This window comes from Pagrus pagrus, assembly GCF_965226575.1.
Source record: "Pagrus pagrus genome assembly, chromosome: 4".
Lineage (NCBI taxonomy): Eukaryota > Metazoa > Chordata > Actinopteri > Spariformes > Sparidae > Pagrus > Pagrus pagrus.
In genome coordinates, this window is record NC_140188.1 from 18,369,952 (window position 1) to 18,389,531 (window position 19,580).

Here is a 19,580-nt window from a genome sequence, read left to right on the forward strand (position 1 = left end):
ACAGTTTGGTCTCCAGTGAGAGTTTGTGAAACTGTTTCATTCACGCTGTGAGCTGCTGAGAGGGACAACAATAGCATTAACATAGCAAGAGAGCAAGGGGTGTTTCCACACTTGATAAAAACCAAAGCCTGCGGCCACACTGCATTCTGGTCGAGGGGAGGAAAAAAAAAGCTGGAATCTGTTTCTTAAATGTTAATTTCTGACTAGACGTTTGCTAAATGAGCCCAGACAAGAAGTCCTTTCATTCTCAAAGGCAGAAACCTGACATTTAGCCTAACTCGGATGTTTCAGAGGGCTGTTTTTCAAGGCCTACGTCGAGAGAGCAACCCTTGGGGCATGGGAAATTTTAAATGGGTCGGGAAGAGGTCATCGGGAAAACAAAATATTAAACTAGTGCTGCCAACTATAAACCATCTCCTCTTTTATTAAATCAGCTTCCCTTCAGTCCTGCCGCCTGTCAATAATGCTGTTTATTCACTCGTGCACTGTGCAGTAAAATACATTTTGTCCGTACACGTTACCACCATTACTGTTGATATATTGTTAGCTGTATGCTACGTTTGGGTACGAGTCTCTCTCTGTAAGGCACACTAAACATTTAGAGGCCCTTACTGGTTTTTGACCCCCTTACATCTTCTTCTTGCTGTCTTTTATCCATCACACTCAAATGACAGGATTATGTTGCAGATGCCAGCTGCTCTTACTGAACTCAGAAATGTATGTTTTTATTTTTGAGCACCTGCAACCTGGAATCACATGCAGAACGATCTAAAGCCTACCTCATTTATCCTCAGAGCAATTTTTCATCTTATCTTGTTTCACTTCCATCTGCTCTTGTTTGAGCTGTTTTAAATTTGAATTGATTTCTTCATTCCCGAGGTTCAAGTATTTCACTGATTTGGTTTCTTATCATTTTCATTTTCATCTATAAGCTTCCTGTTTGTGTTTCTTGCTGTCCAGGATCTTCTGTCTATGTTTTATGGAGCACTTTCCTTGAAAGTTGGAGGTCGGAGGTGGGAATTACATCATATTAATGGAACGCACCACTCTACACTGTGAACAAGGTCTCTGACTCAAGTTAAAATAAAGGTTGAATGAATTTTGTTTTACAGCTGCACCACAGTCGATCAGAAATATTCAAGACACATTTTATATATATTTATATAAAAACTTTGGGAATTAAACTTCAGTCGCATGTTTTACAACAACACTTTAACAGTATTTGAAGAAAACCTTTTTCTTCTTCAACTTCACTTAAACAGAAAAGAGCCTTTATTAAAAAAAGAAAAAGGTAGCCTGAAAAAACAATTTTAAAACCACCGTTTTAACGTCTCCAGTGAAACCTTATTGAACATCACATCATCCTTATCTTATCCTGCAGCGATAATAAAAACAAACACACCGACAAACAATAAAACTGTCCCAGAGAAGCAAAGTCCATCTTTTGAAGAGCGTTTCGGGCATTTACTGTATCTGTTCATTAGTTACTGATGTACTATTAGAATTCATACTGCTGCTTTAAGCACATAGTTTATTTCCCAGGCGTCTCTCACACACCACAGCCTTACTGTTTTCAAGACAGAAGCCACAGCAGAGCAAGAAATCTGATCAATGCAGCTGTCAGAGAAGAAAACTCTTCAGTTAAGCACTTGGAAGTGGCTTTCTGTGGTAAAAAGCAAAAAGTATCCATGATCGAGTTCTTCTCTGCCACATATACAGGTAAACATGTTTCTAATCGGTGTTTCATATGTGATATAAAGCTAAAATGTTCAAACTACTTCCATCCAAACTTGCAACAGGAACCTCCGAAAGTCTAAAACAGCAGGAAAGGGCAGATGTCACTTATCGTCTTTACTCACTGATTGGATGAGGATGTGTCCAACGGTCTGCCTGTCGTGCCATTGGCCGACGCAGCCGGCGACTTGCTCCAGGAAGTGCTCATGGTGCTCCAGGATCTCCGGGATCTGGTAAAACATCTCGTCCACCAGCAGAGGGTCCACTATGGAGCCGCTGTCTGGCTGTTTGAGAGGACGCATGTAGCCCTGAGGGGACAGGACAAGTAGTTAATTACTGTTTCAGATACAGAGTACAAGATTAGATAAAAAATGTCTTCCAGCAGTGAGGGGACTGTGTCTGCCCGTCAGGAGCAATTTATTCTAGATCTGAGATCACAGAGGACTAGAGCAAAGGTTACATTTAAAACAAGTCCCCATCTACTTCAGCTGTTTAGGAGAATGCTCTGCAAATGTTTTGAGGACTCTCGACATGCTCATGAAAGATAAGTCTTTTTTGGGTGAACTTATCCTTTAAAGTTCCGAAGATGCTGGTGAGTGGACCGTGGGTTAAAGAGAAGAAGGCGATTAGCTTAGTTTAGCATAAAGGCTGGAAGCAGTATAGATTAAACACACAAGATACAAACTGTTATATGGACAATTAATTAATCCACAGACACAAAAATAGTATCTCGGGAAAATTTTGGACTATTCCTTTAATATTTCTGTGAAACTACCATTTCCAACATCAAGAGCGTTCTTTCAGGCTCAATCCATGTCTCATTTTCTCTTTTATATATTTACACACAGTCTCATTTCCCTCCAGTCATAACTTCTGACATGAGCACGTCAGGGAGAGATGTGTTAACTGGAGGAGGTTGTCACTTTTCCCACCACTGGTTCTCCTGTGAGAACAAAATGTTACTATAATTAGAAAAATGGTTTAAATATTTTGTTGCAAAGCGATCCTCCCTGCACACACTCAACAAAACGTCTCTGTCTTTGGCCGTTTCACCTCGATTCCTGACTGAGAACCCTCAACGTGTCACGTTTGTGGCACACACACAATCCCATGCATGCACACATTTTTTGTTGCCAAACATGTGAACTGATTTATTATAATACTGGATTTTTATGTTTTTTGATTGATGTGATGGATGTTTGATTACCATGTTTCGGGATTTCTAACATATAGCAATACACATCACATTGTGATTATTATGCGATATTATCCTTTTATCCAATTTTTGGTGTTATGGATTTGAAGCGGTTTGTTAACAAGTGAAACTAGATGCGAAAAATAGTGTGTAGCTTCTTTTAAATGACTCCTGTTCGTGTTTTATTAGTCATGTTAATATTGGGTGTTATTCAGATCTAACAGTCTGTTATGGTGGCAGACATTTTGCCTCAGGTTTGGTGTCACTTCTGTAGTTTTTTCTCATTAAGTGTGAGATACTGTAGAAGTCAGGACACCCTGATATCTCCAACTCGGAAGCGGATGTGAATGTGAATTTCCAATCTGCCCGTAATTACAGTCTGAACAATTTGACGTAAATTTTGTCTGCATATAATTTCATGCCCCTTTTATCCTTCTTTTCCTCTCCTCATTACAATTATATTCCAATTTCGTCTCAAGGTATCCTCATCAGCTTTTCTGATGGAAGCGGTGTCCTTACAAGCTCAACTCCGACACACACACAGACAAACACACACACACACTGCAATCCATTAAAGCCGAGCGAAATTTGGAGATTCAATTAACCGTCTAAAATGGACTCAGACAGATGTGACTCCGAGGCTGCAGGAGCTGTAAAGTCTAGTCATCTGTGCGACTTCATGACACATTTGATGACTAATCCAATTTGCTGGTTAAAACATTTGTGCTGAAGAAAGCCGGGACAGAGAGGGACCAGAGGTATTTTTAAAGCAGCAGTGATTCAGCTTGTACTTCCTTCAACAACCGTTTCTTAGAAATACAGTATGTTACATAAGAGCTCATTGACTTCAGTGACATCCTCTCACGGGGGATCATCAGGGTGTAGTGGAGCCCTTCTGCTTTTTCATCAGATGGAGCACATGGAGTCTGATGAAGAGAGGACCGTTTTTAATGAAGATCTGACTAAGTATCTTCTCTCATATAATTGTGATCGTAAAGATGTGACTAGAATTGTTGAGAGATGATAAGACACTGAGGTCTTTTGCTAATAAAAGATGATGGGTGAGATTTTTAGTGAACCCAACACCCTAATAACAAATAAGTCATCTATCTAATTACCTGTCTGAGCTCTACAAAAAGCATTTTGACATTTGTTTGGGTCATAAAGCTTCAGTTCAGGTGTCGATGTCATAGCTCATCTTGAAATCAGTGGTACAGATTTGTGGTTACCGAGGTAAACAAGGAGTTTTTTGACATTTTTGTTAATTTCTCAGGGATGTTGATGGAAAAAAAAAATCAGGTGTATTAAGGTGGTTGGTATCTATAAGTGAGTACAATTTGATGCAGATCCAAACAAAATCCAGATCAAGTAGATTTAAAAATGTTTTATTTGATATTGAATCAAGCTTGACTGAATTAAAAGGGGCCATTCTAGCTTTATTTTATTTTAGGTCTTATTTTGGTCTAATGTCTTGGTGTTATTTTATTTAACTTAAATGTTTTATCAGACCTTGTTTTGGTTTTAAGTTTCAGTTAATTATAATGACCTTGCTGCAGGGTCAGTGACATTATGTGCAACACGGAGGCGTTTGACCCACTGTTATTATAAAAACAGTGATTAGTGCAGCTCATTTTAATTCTTCATGTCAGAGCGGGTATCTGGTGCTCCCCTCAGCCGACTAAAGAAAGTCTGAGTCTATTCACAGAAACTTTCCAAAGTCCTAAAAAAAGAGTCGGATTTCAACTTCTGACCGCGCTGCTGAGGAGCTGCTGTCTCAGCTGAACCTCATCTGACACCCTCCTTCACTGCAGTCACTGTGGTAACACTTACTTTCTCTGTGTCGCCATGGGAACACAGCCCAGGATTATTCACTTTGTGGCCACACACACACACACACACACACACACACACACACACACACACACACACACACACACACACACACACACACACACACACACACACACACACACACACACACACACACACACACACACACACACACACACACACACACAGAAACACTTGCGCAGGGAGAACCACAGAAAAGTCAGTGTGTGTGTGCGCGCAAACTTATGCAAGCACGCAAATTGTTCGCCCACACACGGCAAATGGCGACAGGTTACAAAACCAGGTGATCACAGGTGAGGAGAGTGTGTGAATGTGACAGCGGGGGATGCGGCTAATATTTGGGGTAAAGGTTAGTTAGCGGCTTAAGCAGACATAGGTGTAGGATATAGGCGAGTGAGTGTGTGTGTGTGTGTGGGCAGATAATGCTGAGGACAGTGAGACGTGATGGTGTCAGCAGATTAACCTGACAGGATGAATGACAATAAGTGGATTACATAACTCCTTTGTTACCTACATTCGTTATTCACGTCCTCAGCAATCTGGGAATCCACAATGGTGTGTGTGTTTCTGTGCATGTTTGTGTGATGACACAACACTTGATAAGACAGTGTGTGTGTGTGTGTGTGTGTGTGTGTGTGGTGTGTGTGTGTGTGTGTACGTCAGTCACTTATCAGACTAGAGTTGCAAGAATATCTGCAGTGAACTGTATGAGTGTGTAGTTGTGTTTCTCTGTGTGTGTGTTACCTGAATAAGCGAGCGCAGTGACTCCACATACGACTGCTCTGTGTCCAGGAGGGTCATCATCACATGTTTCCTCATGTCCTGTGAAGATGGAGGAACAAGAAGGACATCAGTCATCACTGCGTTTACATTTATTTTTCTCACACACTCACATATGTTTTACTGTGATTACTTACGTACGGACACAAAGACTGACACGCACATTGAATTTTGTGCTTTCGTCTGCTCTGCCAGATTTTTCCCACTGACGCGTGATGCTCTAGGATAGACGGAAAGACTACGCATCTTAAATGTAATTAAAATATGTTCATGAGTCTTAATATAGACCCACAGTGTGGAATAAAGTCAGCTGGATTGAATTAACCTTTTGGTAATACACTGTGACCTTTGAAAAACCCTGAAAGGCCTTAAAGCTTCAGTTAAGTTCAGTCTAGTTTTTTAATGTTTAATAAGGAACAAAAAGCCAAATGTCTCTCGGATCTTGCTTTAATCAACTTTCTCAATGCAAAAAGTGTGACATTTTTCCACGTTCTGGAGACACAAGGACGGATATGAGACCAGTTTCACTGCTGGCAGTTTGCAGCTACACCCCTCACAAAACTCATACAATGTTGTATGTACTATACCGTACGTCCAGCAAAAATGTATGAATGAACTTGTGTTTCAAAATAAGAAACCAGATTCACGCCATTACCGCTCAAAACTCCACTTTTGTATAATTATTGATTATTTTTCATTACGTGAGCGCAGTGGGCAGAGTGACCCTGCAGTAGGTCAGTCAATAACGGCAGTGTTCTTCAATCCTGTTCCCGGTGACCCCCCTGTCCTGCATGTCTAGATGTTTCCCTGCTCTAACACAACTGATTCAAATTAATGGATCGTTATCAGCAGAACTTGATGATGAGCTGATCATGAAAAACATGCAGGACAGACGGCCACCAGGAACAGGATTGAAAAAACACTGAATTACGGTAACTAGCACAATTTTCATCTGAACAACACGATGCAACGAAGAACAGATGTCTGCTTTTGGCCCGTGGCACACCATTTAGTTTCAGTTTTGGTTCTCCAGGGAAGAAACCCTCGATATAGATGCATCAAAGGCAGATTCAAACTAACAATCACAGAGACACAAGGAAAGTCAGCCCAGTTTTGAAAATACATGCACTCTTACATTACTGGAACCAGGTTTTAGGTCCAAGTTCACAGTCCCTGTTTGGCTTTCTGACAACAGGAACGTTGACTCTGCTGCTCTGAGAGTCGCAAACACATGACTCAAAACTGCAGCTGTTGCCGGGATCAATATTGTGACAACATGTCGTTTTTATGTTGATGTTGAAACAAGATTCCCGGCAGTCAGATAATGAGACAGCGGGGCATGAGCAATCAGAGAAACATTACTAACACTCAACTTTATATGGCAATTTTTTTTCATTGCTGACGCGTACTTCAGTTAAAAATAACTTTAAAAAACACTCGGCAGTCGCCTCTTGCCTTCCTGGCATTTTAAATCTCCCTTTTCTACCAACAACACACTCACTCACAGGGACCGGATTAGAGGTCACCGAGGCCAGGAAGTCCACAGAAGCAAAGCATGACTCAGCGATTCAGTCTAACAATGACTCATGTTTTATGGATGCAGGTGAACGGGCTGCTCCTCTGACACAAACCCAACACACTGAGGCCAAGAAGGACGTGGACTGAGTGAACGTGAATGAGACGAATAAAAGAAGGACTACAAATGAGGAGAAAGACGTGAATCTGACATGAATGAACGATTATTTCTGTAAATTCTTGCAACGAATTAAGACGCATTTAGTCCATGATATATTTTGATATGTTTAAATCCCACAGAAGTGTCTTAAACATGGACCAAATGTCCAAATTATCCTTAGATTATCTGGTTATAAAAGAGAGAGAGAGAGAGAGAGAGATGGGAAAACAAAAAGGGGAGTATAATGATCGTGGAACAAGTCAGACATATTATCTCAGAGGTCTCCAGGGAGACTCCCAAAATACTCCGGTACCCATGACTTATAAATATCAGCCGGAGCCACAAGCAAGACCCTATGGTGCATATACTCTACAACCACAATGTCTCTCTCCCTCTCTCTCTTTGTCTTTCACACACACAGGCCACAAAAATATACAGAGGAGGATTTTGTTCCCCTTCTCTTCCCCTGCTCCCCTCTGCCAGCACCACCGAGCCCTATAAATAACCGTAACAATGACTTCCCAGAAAGGCCATGTTTAGTGTTTGGCATTTGAGGGGTCCCAGGGGGGGCTGTGGGGTACCGCCACAGGAGTGAGATGTGGAGTGAGTGCCACTGAGTGAGAGTGAGTGGAAAATGTCTAAAATGGGTCAAAGTGTGCAGAAAGGCATCATTGATTCTTGTTTTTTTTTTTACTTTAATGTGCCACCAGTGACAAATCTCTTCAGTCAACACCGTTTGCTCCTTCACACAGTGAGGGATTCAGTCCAAGTCTACTCTGCCCCGACACACACACACAAACACAATGGAGTGGAGTAAATACAGGGCTACACATGGCTGAAGAGGGAAACACACAAACACCGCAGGAATCATCCGTTTATATTCCCCAATTATCCTCCAAATGGGGACACTCGTCTTTTCAAAATACATGTTGGGTCACAGCGAGCAGCAGCTCTTATGAGTCTGACCGATACTGGACTGAAGAGGGTGATGCTGAGACCGATGTTAGGCAGGAAGAAATTCAGATGTTGATGTATCGGCTGATATTCTTATATACATAAACACACATTTTTTCTGTCAAACATTTGTGAGAAGTATACGTTTATAATGAGAGGAGGATATTTTATAGTTTAACAACTGAATTTTTTGTCCAAAATGACATCAGTGCACCGAAAACAGTTCATTTTAAGGGGTCTTATGAAACAATTTGTAGCAATTTAGATTTATGAATCACTTTTTTTATTGGTGATATGTAAGCTGATTGTAATGTGGCGTGAAAAATGAAACCTTTCCCGTCTCTGTTGGTTGTCTATACAAGCCTGTGGACAATTTGCTGAAGTTGTTTAATGCTGCTGGACTGTGGATTCCTTTGTAAAGGACTCGGGCCGGTTCAAAGGAAATGACTTTATGAAAGTTCTCAAGTGCCTCGCCTCTTTAATCAATACGAGGTTATATTTAGTTGCTTGTGAATTACACATTTGCACATCTAAATGGACTGGCTTTGAAACCAGCGTTCTTCCTATTGTTGCTGCACTCCAAAACCATCAAACAACAAGAAACCTAAAGCTCAAAAACTCTTGTAATAATTTTGGATGGCGTGGATTTGACGGGGTTTGAAAACTGTCAAATGCAGCAACACAGAGCTCAGGAGAAATTCCTTAAAGGGACAATAAAGTATATTGTATCATATCGTTTTGTTTCGTATCGTATCATAATAAAAGTTTTTCGATGGACTTAAAGGACTCCACTGTGTTACTGTGGTTTCTTTCTGTATTTGTATGATTATTTATGAACCTTTATTGTTGTAAATCAAAACATTTTTATTGATCAATTAAGTGTTTGTTAGATTCTAATAAACAACGCTCATCATAATCAACTCTGCAGTGACATCGTCATATTGCTTATATTCTTGACCATTAGCCAAAGAATCAAAGCTTCTTCAATATTCAAGTATATAATAAAGCTAAATTATTCTTCTATTCTTAATAATTATTATCTTTATAAATAATAACAATATACTATAATAACAACAACAACAACAACAACAATGTTTGCCATTTGTGTTTGATGAGTGCCTTAAAATGATTAATCACAATTGATGTCACTGCATTTGCTGTGTGACAAATCGTCTCAGCTCTACAATCAATCATTACAACACCCACTACTATCAACAGATTTGCCAGTTTGTTAAAAAAGGTGTTAAGATGCTGTCAAGAATAAATGGAGAGCAGCTGCAGACAATTACAGGGCTGTATGTATCTGGAACTGCAGTAGTGCTGTCTGAGAAAAACTACAAGTTTAAGTCTGCAAAAGTCTGTAAAGTCTGTAAATTCATGTAATGTAAAGTATATGTAGTACAATAAGCAGGTAGTAGCTACAACTGCAGTGACAGATCCCGTCTCAATGATGCACAACACACTGTACTCCATTCTCTCTCATTAAGGATGATCAAATTAACGGATGCAGATCTAATCTCTTACCTAACTGGACTCGATAATTTTAATGTCAACCTGACACAAACAAACAAACAAACATCTGAAAACAGCTGCAGGTAGGTAAATCGGTACGTGCACAGCAGGGCAATGAGTGTGATCCTCAGACAGCTGCTCAGTCGATAACGATGCTGAACGTGTGACCCGAGAACATGAACGATGACGTGTGGCGATGATACAAAACAAGAGGGGGACTTCCCTGAAGACAGGAATGTCCCTCTGTTCTGTGCTGCTCGTCTTTATTAGATTACACACACATCTGAACATGGTGAAAATAATTCTCAGAATGCTAGTTTCATTTTGCTCGCAGGGTTACCATAGTAACCCCAGCTGAAAGGCTGAATGATCACAGCAAAGGTTCGGTCTCTCGCAGCAAAGCCAGAGTCAGGACCCTCTCAGTCCTCAGACCTGGAAGTTCAACTGGATCCACGTAAAACGACACCGTGACTGGTGTTATGATGACACAGCGTGACCCGCTGTTTGCTCTTTCATCGTTTTCTAGTCTAGTGATTTCTTTTCAATTCCAGAGTTAAACATTTTCACTTTTCTTGCAAGGTAATCGATTACTATTTGTCACATCTTGAGTCTTGAACTAGCTGTTCAGTGATCAGACAGGTTGTAATCTGAGCAAGCTGTTGGTTGTTAACTCTCTGAACCCCACAACATGCAGACGGGTTGGAAGGCATGTTTTCTTGAAAAAGGAAAAAATCACCAAAATGACACAATATACATACAATATAAAACTGCTTGGGGTTTGGAGGGTTAACAAACCTAAAACATTTATCTAAACCACTTTTCAACATTTCAGGTTCACAAGTGAGCGCACCTGAAATGTTGGTACTCATCCCTCATCGCACTGGTAAACTCTGTGTGCAAACAACTTGTTCAAGTACTGCAGGTCAAAGTCAAAGCAGGAAGTTGGTCCGTACACTGTGCAGATATCTGCAGGGGACAGTTTGGGTAATCGTTTTCACTGTTTACCTCTGTGTCCAAATAGGTTTGACTAACCTCTGGGTTTGTGAACAGCTTGTTTTAGTTATGTATCCTTGTTCTCAGCTCGAATCAGTTTTACAATTTTACTATAACTGATCAAAAATGACGGACAAAACTGGACAAAAAATAAAATAAAAGCCAGCTAGTGTCCCAATAATGCAGCCACATAGGCACACAATGCTGCTACAGGATCACTGCTTTAGTTCCTCTGAGCAGCATTCAATCACCTTCAAACATCAGTGAGGGGTCAAGCAGCAGCAGAAGAAGACAGAGGACCAGGGTTATCCACACATTTCATCTCACTGCCATCATGCCATAGTTGTGCCTCGGGGAACAAAAAGACAACGACTCTTGTCGCTGTCTACTTGACTACTGACAAACCCTGACAGGTACACGCTGTTGTTGCCTTAATGAACAACATGTTCAGCTGGTCTGAATGCAGCAGAGAGACGACTGCAGTCAATGGTGCAGCTGGTCCGGTCCAGATACGCAACTGTCGACAGTCTTTGGTTATATGGAGGATGTGGAAAATAATTGTATGGGTAACATTTTATAATGTATAGTTAATTAAACTTTAGTTAATAGTTATTTCAGGATATACATTTGTTAAAGTTTTGCTTTTATAAAACAAAAAAAAAGTGTTACAGATGGAAATCTGAGAGAAAACACTATACATTTCAATGATTATGTCACTGTTTTCTGTGCAGCTCCTGCTGTTTTTGTACGACTCTTGCTTATATACATTTGGTTAGCATACACTATGATCCATAATACACTCTGTTGCTTAAATATCCTTGTAATTAAGCGTGAATAACTATTATTTTAAGCTTTTCTGTAAACATCCTTCTTAAACCTCAACCTATTTTTCGGAGGGGCAAAATCTTGATACACCAGCTATGAATAAGTTGTAATGGGATAACTTTGATCCAGATGTCAGGAATGATGCGGTCTGAAGACCAAGAATGTGTTTGTGTAATTGAATCAGCCCAAAACAGCCGAGCTAAGATCTTTTTAGAAAGACAGGTCTGTACATCCCGGTCTGTTCATCTGGGTACCACCCAGAGCACGAGTATGCCATAATGTGTAAAGTGTCTGCTCGCAGGGTTATTCATTTCTCTTTTCTTCACAATCCTAAATGTTGAGTTCACTCAGGGTTACAGCCTGTGTGACAGCATAGATAAGATGGCTCGCAGGATTCAGCCCGTCGCTTATTAACACTGGAGGGGATCTGAACAGCATGTTCTCATGTGTCCCTCTGGTGTGTTGATAATGCTGTGTTCACAGGGGGTCCATAAAGTAAGTTATTCCTCACATCTGCAGCCAAACATTACAGCCAGACAGTAAAGACAACGTACACCAGAGTCAGTTAACGTCTGTTTGACTCGACGATATTTTAGTTTCACGATGTTTATCAAACTATACGCTGTGCGTGTCTTTAGCAGCACTGTTGTGAGTGTGTGTTACAGCTCCACAGTCGAGAGCAGACAAGGCAAGAAAATCAATGTTAGATCATTTTTTTCTCCAGATTTTTATGTTGCTGATTATTTTTTGTTTGTACGAAGCCACTCTTGTGATTTTCTTCTGAATAGTTTGACAAGGCCACTCTTTGGCGATTGAGCGTCGCCATATGAGAGAAACTGAATGCCATTCAAGCTGTTGAATTGTCGAATTTCATGCCTTCATGATTGGATAGAAAATAACCAAAGTTTTTCATCCAGCACCTCTTTTGTAAAGACGATTTAGCAAAGTGGTATTTTGCAGACGAAGGACTGAAGTTTGCAATCGTTCTGTCTAAGTACAGCAGCTGCTTTCAATTTTGAGCTATCAAATATTTTTGTAAGGTCACTTTCTTTCTCTCTGTGACCTCAGTTGCCATCAAAAAGAAGGGGGCAAGGCTGTTAAGACTGCAGCTGTATCGCTTACAGCTTCATACAGCATACAGGTGCTCAGAAATAAAAAATAATAATAAGTATAAGATGCTAACAAGGTTATGCTTGGGTGCTGTTTATTATACGCGTGTCTGTCTCTTATTATATGTCTCAAATTACTAACATTGCATAACTAGTATGTACTTACAGATTTCCTTCTACTTTATTGTGCAGACTTCCAGATACACAAACTACACCGACACTGGCAGCTTCTTTAAACAGGTCAGAAAAGGAATTGTGTCTCTTATGAAATACTTTCTTGCAGATAGTTAGAGTAGTAGTAGTAGTGGATGATGACACTGATACCACTCGCACGTCTGGGTGCTAATTTTGTAGCCAAAGCTACAGCTTCTTAGCTTAGCTTGGCACAAAGACTGGAAACAGTGAGAAACATGTAGCCTGGCTCTGTCCAAACATAACAAACCCAAACAAAATGTGAAGAAATGCTCAAAGGCCAACATTTATTCTACATTTAGTATCATAAATGACAAAGAAAAGCAGCAAATCCTCACATTTATGAAGTTGGAAATAGCAAATGTTTGACATTGTTGCTTGAAATTTGACTGAAACAATTAGTCAATTACCAAAATAGTTTGGTAATTAATTGCGTTCAAATTGACTTATCGACTAATCAACTAATGGTTGAGGGTCTAAACCAAAATATAAAAATGGATTCAGTAACCGCCCTGAGTTGTGGCAGAGTAATCGTAATTAAAAATGTTGAACTGTTTCTTTCAATTAGTCCAAAAAGCCTGCAAGTTTTTGTTTATTTCTCAAATAACACAGGAAAAAATACATATTATAATGTCTTTTTTAACAATAAAACAAACAAACAGTCGACATAAAGGACCCATTACCACCACACAAAATAAGAGAAAGAGGGAATTCACAGTGAGAACTCCTGAGAACAGTCCAAAACTGCCAGTCGACAGCAATAAACAAAAAAATAGGCAGAACAGGAGACTGCCCCCTTCTACCAGGAGGGTCAATTAAGGAGAACCAACAATCATGACATGATTTTTAATGTGAAATACTGAATCTGTGATTGTGAATTTCTTTCAGTTCCTTCTCTTTGCATGTGGCCAAATGACTAAATATGAAATCTCAACATCAGCACAACATTAGGGCATAATACTGACTCTAACCGCAGCTCTTTCCTCTAATCCCATCGCTGTCGTCACACCTCTCCACCCCTGCCGCCTTCACCTCCCCCCCTCTCCTCAAAGACGACTGCATCCCCTGGCAACAGCCTGGCGAAAGCAGCAACAGGCAGCCTCTTCGAGCAAAGAGACGGCATCCTCACCACCACCTATCTGTCTCTTCCTCTGTTCATGCATACGCCACTGTACAACACATTGATATTCACGTCATGTTTGGAGGTGGCAGTCCTCAAACAGGAAGGAGTGTCATCCTTTCAGCAGGCTTATGTAATCCTCATCGTAAGCAACACCACGTGTGTGTGTGTGTGTGTGCATGTGCGTCTCTATGGACTCCCTAATTGTCATTTGCAGGCCACAGTCAGCTCTGACCTACTCTCCTCTGATCAATAGCTTTCTCTTCCAGACATATGCACACTCACTATTGATCTATCTTCCAACTACTCCTTCATCATCATCACCTCTTCAATTCCTTTTCTCTCCAAAGTGTTATCATATTCTTCCCTTTCAACAGCTCCTCAAGGTCTCACATCACATTCATATAATCAGCTCATAGAATAATCAATATTAAAAAGGGACAGTTCACCACAAAATGAGAAATACATATTTTTGTTCTTTTTCCATGTGAGTAGCAGAGTTTGGGAGATGATATCTGTGGAGATGTCTGGCTTCTCTCAAATATAATGAAACCCAATGAGACATACATTTGAAAAATGTCTTTCCAGAAATCATGACCTGGTCACTCGAGTTAACCCACAGACCTTGATGTGTTCAGATTCATGTAGAGGCTATTTTCTTTCTGCTGAACAACACCCACCAACCGTATCACCGCGCTGAAGTAAGCATCTACTCATGGACAAGAGGCTAGCTAACTAAGTTAACTTAACATTAAAGCGATTCTGTCTCGAGATCGAGCCTCTCATCCATGAGGAGATGCACTTCCTTTTGTCTGGTGATACGTGAAACTGCTCACAACAATGTCTGTGGATTATCTCGAGTAACCGGGTCATGATTTCTAGAAAGAGACAATGATGTTGAGTGTCATTTAGCTCCATATATATATATATATATATATCTATAAGGAGACGGACGATGTCTGAAAAACTCCGAAACTCACACTAAAACAAACTAGATGGACAAACAGCACTATAGTTTTGTATTTTGTACTAGATCAGATAATTAATTAGCAGATAATCAGTTAATCATTTAACGCGTCATTATGTAAAAATTGGCCTTTTGTGTGATCTGGCGCCCCCACAGTTTCTGAGTGCAACACCACTGTCATAAATACAAATCTCAGGTCCGTAACAGTGTGTCAGACGTAATGTAGGTGCTAAATACAAACAAGAATCATCACGTCATGACAATGTAATGTGTTGAAAACTTGTTTGTTGAAGTAAACATGTATGTAACGCTGTGATCCTACCCTCTCACTGAAGCTACACAGTGCAGAAACAAGTGATGGGGGGCGGAGTGGCTGAGACAGAGACACCATTCACCTTATTACAAGACACTGAGCCAACAACATGATTTTGAAGCTGTTAGTTCAAGATAAAAAAGTTACATACTGCTGCTTAAAGTGATTTTCAAAGGCAAATATGCCATCATTTTTGTGTGGTCTAATGTGAATATTTGCAGGTAAAAAACACTTTTACGATTTTACAGAAAAACGTCCTTGTTATCTTTGTTTTCAAGACACTTAACATGTTTACAGGCATATGTATGAGTGCCGAAGAGAAAATTCTGCCCTGCTCTTACATACATTTCCCTCCTACGTACAAACACACTCCACTGCTCAGTGTGGATTAACAGGCTGGGTGTTAAGATTAGCAGAACTCCGGCGGCTGCATTATGTCTACCCTATGTGTGAGTTTGTGCCTTCACACAGGTTTGGATGTAAACCAAAGCGTGTTTGTTGATTCTGCTCGCACTCAAGCAGACATGACTCGAACGTGAGGCAAGGAAACACTAAAGACACTGCAAAGATGGGCGCAGATTTAGGAGTGAGACTCCGGAGAGTGTTTGTGACAGTGTTGGAGCTAATCGTGTGATTCACTCCCCTCTAATTCTATTATAGAGAGACAGAGAGAGGAGGATCTGCAGGAAGAGATACAGTAGACGTATTAAAACAAGGAATAGGCTGTAGAGATGACAGAAAAGCAGCAGTGGGAGAGGAAAAGAGGAGGCTGGATGGAGTGAAATCTAAATTGACTTGGACTGGCAGGTGATAACGTCCTAGATATGCAGCGAAGGTGCAAGACAGCAGCCACACACACACACACACACACACACAAACAGAGGAGAAAACACTCTTCTACCTCTCCGTTGGGGCTTCCAGCACAAAGTCCATTCCCATTCAAATTCCCGCCAGAGTTCCCATTCCTGTTGTTGCTCCTAAACTGATCCACAGCATCTCTGTCCACCACTTCTTCTCCTCCTTCTCTCTCTCCTCCACCTCCTTCATCTCCCGTGTTCTCCCCGTTCTCATTCATTTCCTCCAGAGCGATGCTGAACTGGGCTAGGGTTCGAACCATCTGAAGCATACGGAACGTCCGTGTGCCTGAACGCACACTCACTTTGGCACATAGACACCAGAAAACACCTGCAGGGTTTTTTTTGTGTCTGTCTGTTTACTCACACAAACTCCTTCTTCATGTCCACAGAGTGACGGAGGATAAAAGGGAAAAAAACACCTGAGGGTTGGAGCGCGTCGCCGCCTTTCCTTTTCTTACTCACAACATGAAATAAACATGTTCCTTCCAGGTGTTTCTCTCCTCTTCTGGCAACAAACGCTTTGAAATAATTCACTCCTTCAGAGAGCGATTCTTCCTCTCTTCTGCAAATTCAGTCTTCAGTGTGTGTGTGTGTGTGTGTGTGTGGTGTGTGTGTGTCAGAGAGTGCGTCTGTTCTGTAGGCTCGGCCGTGCAGCTTGTCACCGCGCGTGTGTCATGCAGCACACACACCGTTTTCTGAGAGACAGAGGAGCACACTCCAGCATGTATGCACGGGTGTCTGATCTGTTTCTACTGCATGGATGATGTAAGCAAGACCGGAGCGCATGTCGCGGTGTGTGTGGACAACGAGAGAGATGAGGAAAAGTGTGTGTGTGTGTGTGTATGTGGGTGGGTGGGTGTGTTGTGAGTGTGTCATAGCCCTCCCCCTTTGGGTGTGTATAATGAGAGACAGCAGGCAGGGCAGACGCTCGCAGCGCTCAGCTCAGCTCTGCTCAGCCAGACTCGACCAATCAGCTCCATAAATAATCGATTGAGGGGTGAGGAGGGGGAGGACGACAGTCCGTCCGTCCATCCATCCGTCTCCCTTCATGACCCTTCTGTCCTGATAACATCTGTTAATGTCACACACACAGTTGAGAAATATAGATTTAAATGAAAATGTCCTGTCTGTCTCTTCTATTTCTATGCAGGTACACTGAATGGCAGCAGCCCACAGATAACCATGACAACAGGGAACAAGGGTGTAATTTTAAAGGACTATACCTGTGTTTAGCATGTTTTAGATGATGACTGCTACTGGTTTCCATTTGATAGATGAAACTTACACATAGATTAGTGTCATCTATCAATCAGACTATTTTGAACACAGCAATTAAAGATCCAGTGTGTAGGATCTAGAGGTGAGGTTACAGCTGGCAACCAACTGAATACCCCTCAGTTAAAAAAACTGTTAAAACCAGCTCACTCTAAGGAAACAAAAACACAATGATTCTTAGTTTCAGGTGATAAAAAAAACGTAATTATGAATATTATAGTCCATTTGACATCTAAAACATTACGCTTATTATTTAAAATTAAGTTTCAATGTTTTTGCTCAAAACATCCGACGGGCCAAACAGAACCTTAAGGGGGGCTAACTTTGGCCCACGGGCCCCATTTTAGACGGTCCTGCCCTAAATCCTACATAATGGACCTTTAAAGGGGCAGTCTTTCACTCTTTTTACACATGAGGTTCACATTATTTATCATGAGGTGTACCATCATTTTAATCATAATTTAGAAAAGAAGCCTTCCTGTTTTTTCATTGCTGTTGCTAGTTTTGTTGTGAACGCAGTAGCAGTTTCATAATAAAACCCTTCAAGCGGGGTATCTCCCCTTCAAATGAAGACTTATATAGAGAAAAAACTGAAGGTGGAGTTGAGAAGTAGCTCGGTACAGAGAAAGTACGGCAAAGAACTATCAATCAGAATTTAGTACTTACGCATAAAGAAAACTTTGGATCAACGGATTGAAACACATGGTTTGAGGATGTTAAACTAATGGAAATATTCACATTATACTGAATTTCCATGCCTGACATTATAATGTGCTAGAGGTTCTGATCATTTACTTTCCTCCTCCCCAGGCTCAGTTTTTATTGGCCATTATTAGAGTACTGGCTTTATGTGAGAACTTTCGCTTTCCGTGCCTTCATACATTTTTGATCAAAGTTATATCATCATCATACGAATGTGGTTGTGCAGCTGCAATAAGAACCATTTTCAAATCGACTGTTCACACACTATTTTGGGCTGTTTTCCAAAGTGTTCCTGTTAGATCCTGCATTACTACATTCAGTCAATGGTCTAAAATATGCAGAACCGGCAGTGCGGTCCTTTGACAATTCATAAAGTAAGTGCTGCAGCCACATTAACGCACAGCAAGCGAGCACACACACACTTCTGTAGCTCACAGAAATGCATACACCCACAAAAAGAGAAATCAAGATGTCTGACCCAACCATAAAAAGGCCCAAACTGCGATTTTGACAAAAAAGGGGAAAAGGATTGTGTGTATACAACAGCCAGATGACAAGCAATGAAACCTTGGGAGTTTTGCGTGCGTGCATAAATCTAAAATGCAGTTTTAATGAAAAAGTTTCATAAGTAGAGGAAGGCACGGCATGTGGGTTTGAGCTGAGAAGCTTTAAAAATACAGTGCAGCATGTAATATTAATACGTAAGAAACATCAAGTGATTTGATATCAAACGGCTCAATACAAAGTACAGAGAGCTCCGTTGAGACAAACTTTAGGCTCTTTCTCTCCAACAGAGATCAGATGCTGACAACAGAGAAAGGTCACAAAAGGACATTTAAAGGTCAAGCTCGTGGCAGGAAATTGGCCTTTAATCCTCGTTGCCATAGAAACAATAGATGGTTTTGAAGGTCTGGTGACAGAGATCAGAGATGACAATCTCTCAGGCATGTTTGGAGCTGGAGAAAAGACATTTTGAAAACATATGCTCTGGTCTCTGCGCCATGCATTTTGTTTTTCCTTTTTTACATGAGAGTAAAACGCCACAACGCCACAGTATTATACTAATAACTTTGCTCTGAAGTCGGGTGGCTTAAAGCTGAGCACAGAACAAACCAGAGGAGTGTTTGCCTTTACATTTTGGGATAGTTAGGGTTAGTATTGGGTCTGGAAAGCTACTACACTATGCTACTTCACTGTAGCTGCAAAACGAAAAGCATCAGCTCGCACCTCATCTGAAGTGAGGGCACAAGCTCAACCCCACATCAAGTGTGTAAATAACATCTTTTTCAAATCAATTTGGGATCCCTGGGCTTTCTGAGACTGGGATTACCTTGGACAAGCTGTTAAAGAGCCATTTTATGATTTTTTTCAACTTCTGAAGTCCCGATTAACTTCAGTTGTTTAGGAGAATGCTGTAACGCTGTTTTGCTGTGAAGCTCCTTAAGTGTTTTGGGAATAAAAAAACTTCACTCCACTTTCCATCGACATGCAGGCAGATGATGACTGAATTAAAATTTTTGGGTGAA

At 40.8% G+C, this 19,580-nt stretch overlaps 1 protein-coding gene across 2 annotated transcripts in view; it reads right to left on the minus strand.

Moving 5' to 3' along the window:
• Positions 1-19,580, minus strand: part of arhgef17 (Rho guanine nucleotide exchange factor (GEF) 17) — a 63,893-nt gene that overhangs the window by 12,987 nt on the left and 31,326 nt on the right. For both annotated transcript variants that reach the window (XM_084351447.1, XM_084351446.1), the window contains exons 3-4: positions 5,525-5,602; positions 1,860-2,042 (exon numbers count right to left, since the gene is read on the minus strand). In XM_084351447.1, the coding sequence (XP_084207573.1) occupies positions 1,860-2,042; positions 5,525-5,602 (261 nt within the window). The remainder of the gene's footprint in view (positions 1-1,859; positions 2,043-5,524; positions 5,603-19,580) is intronic.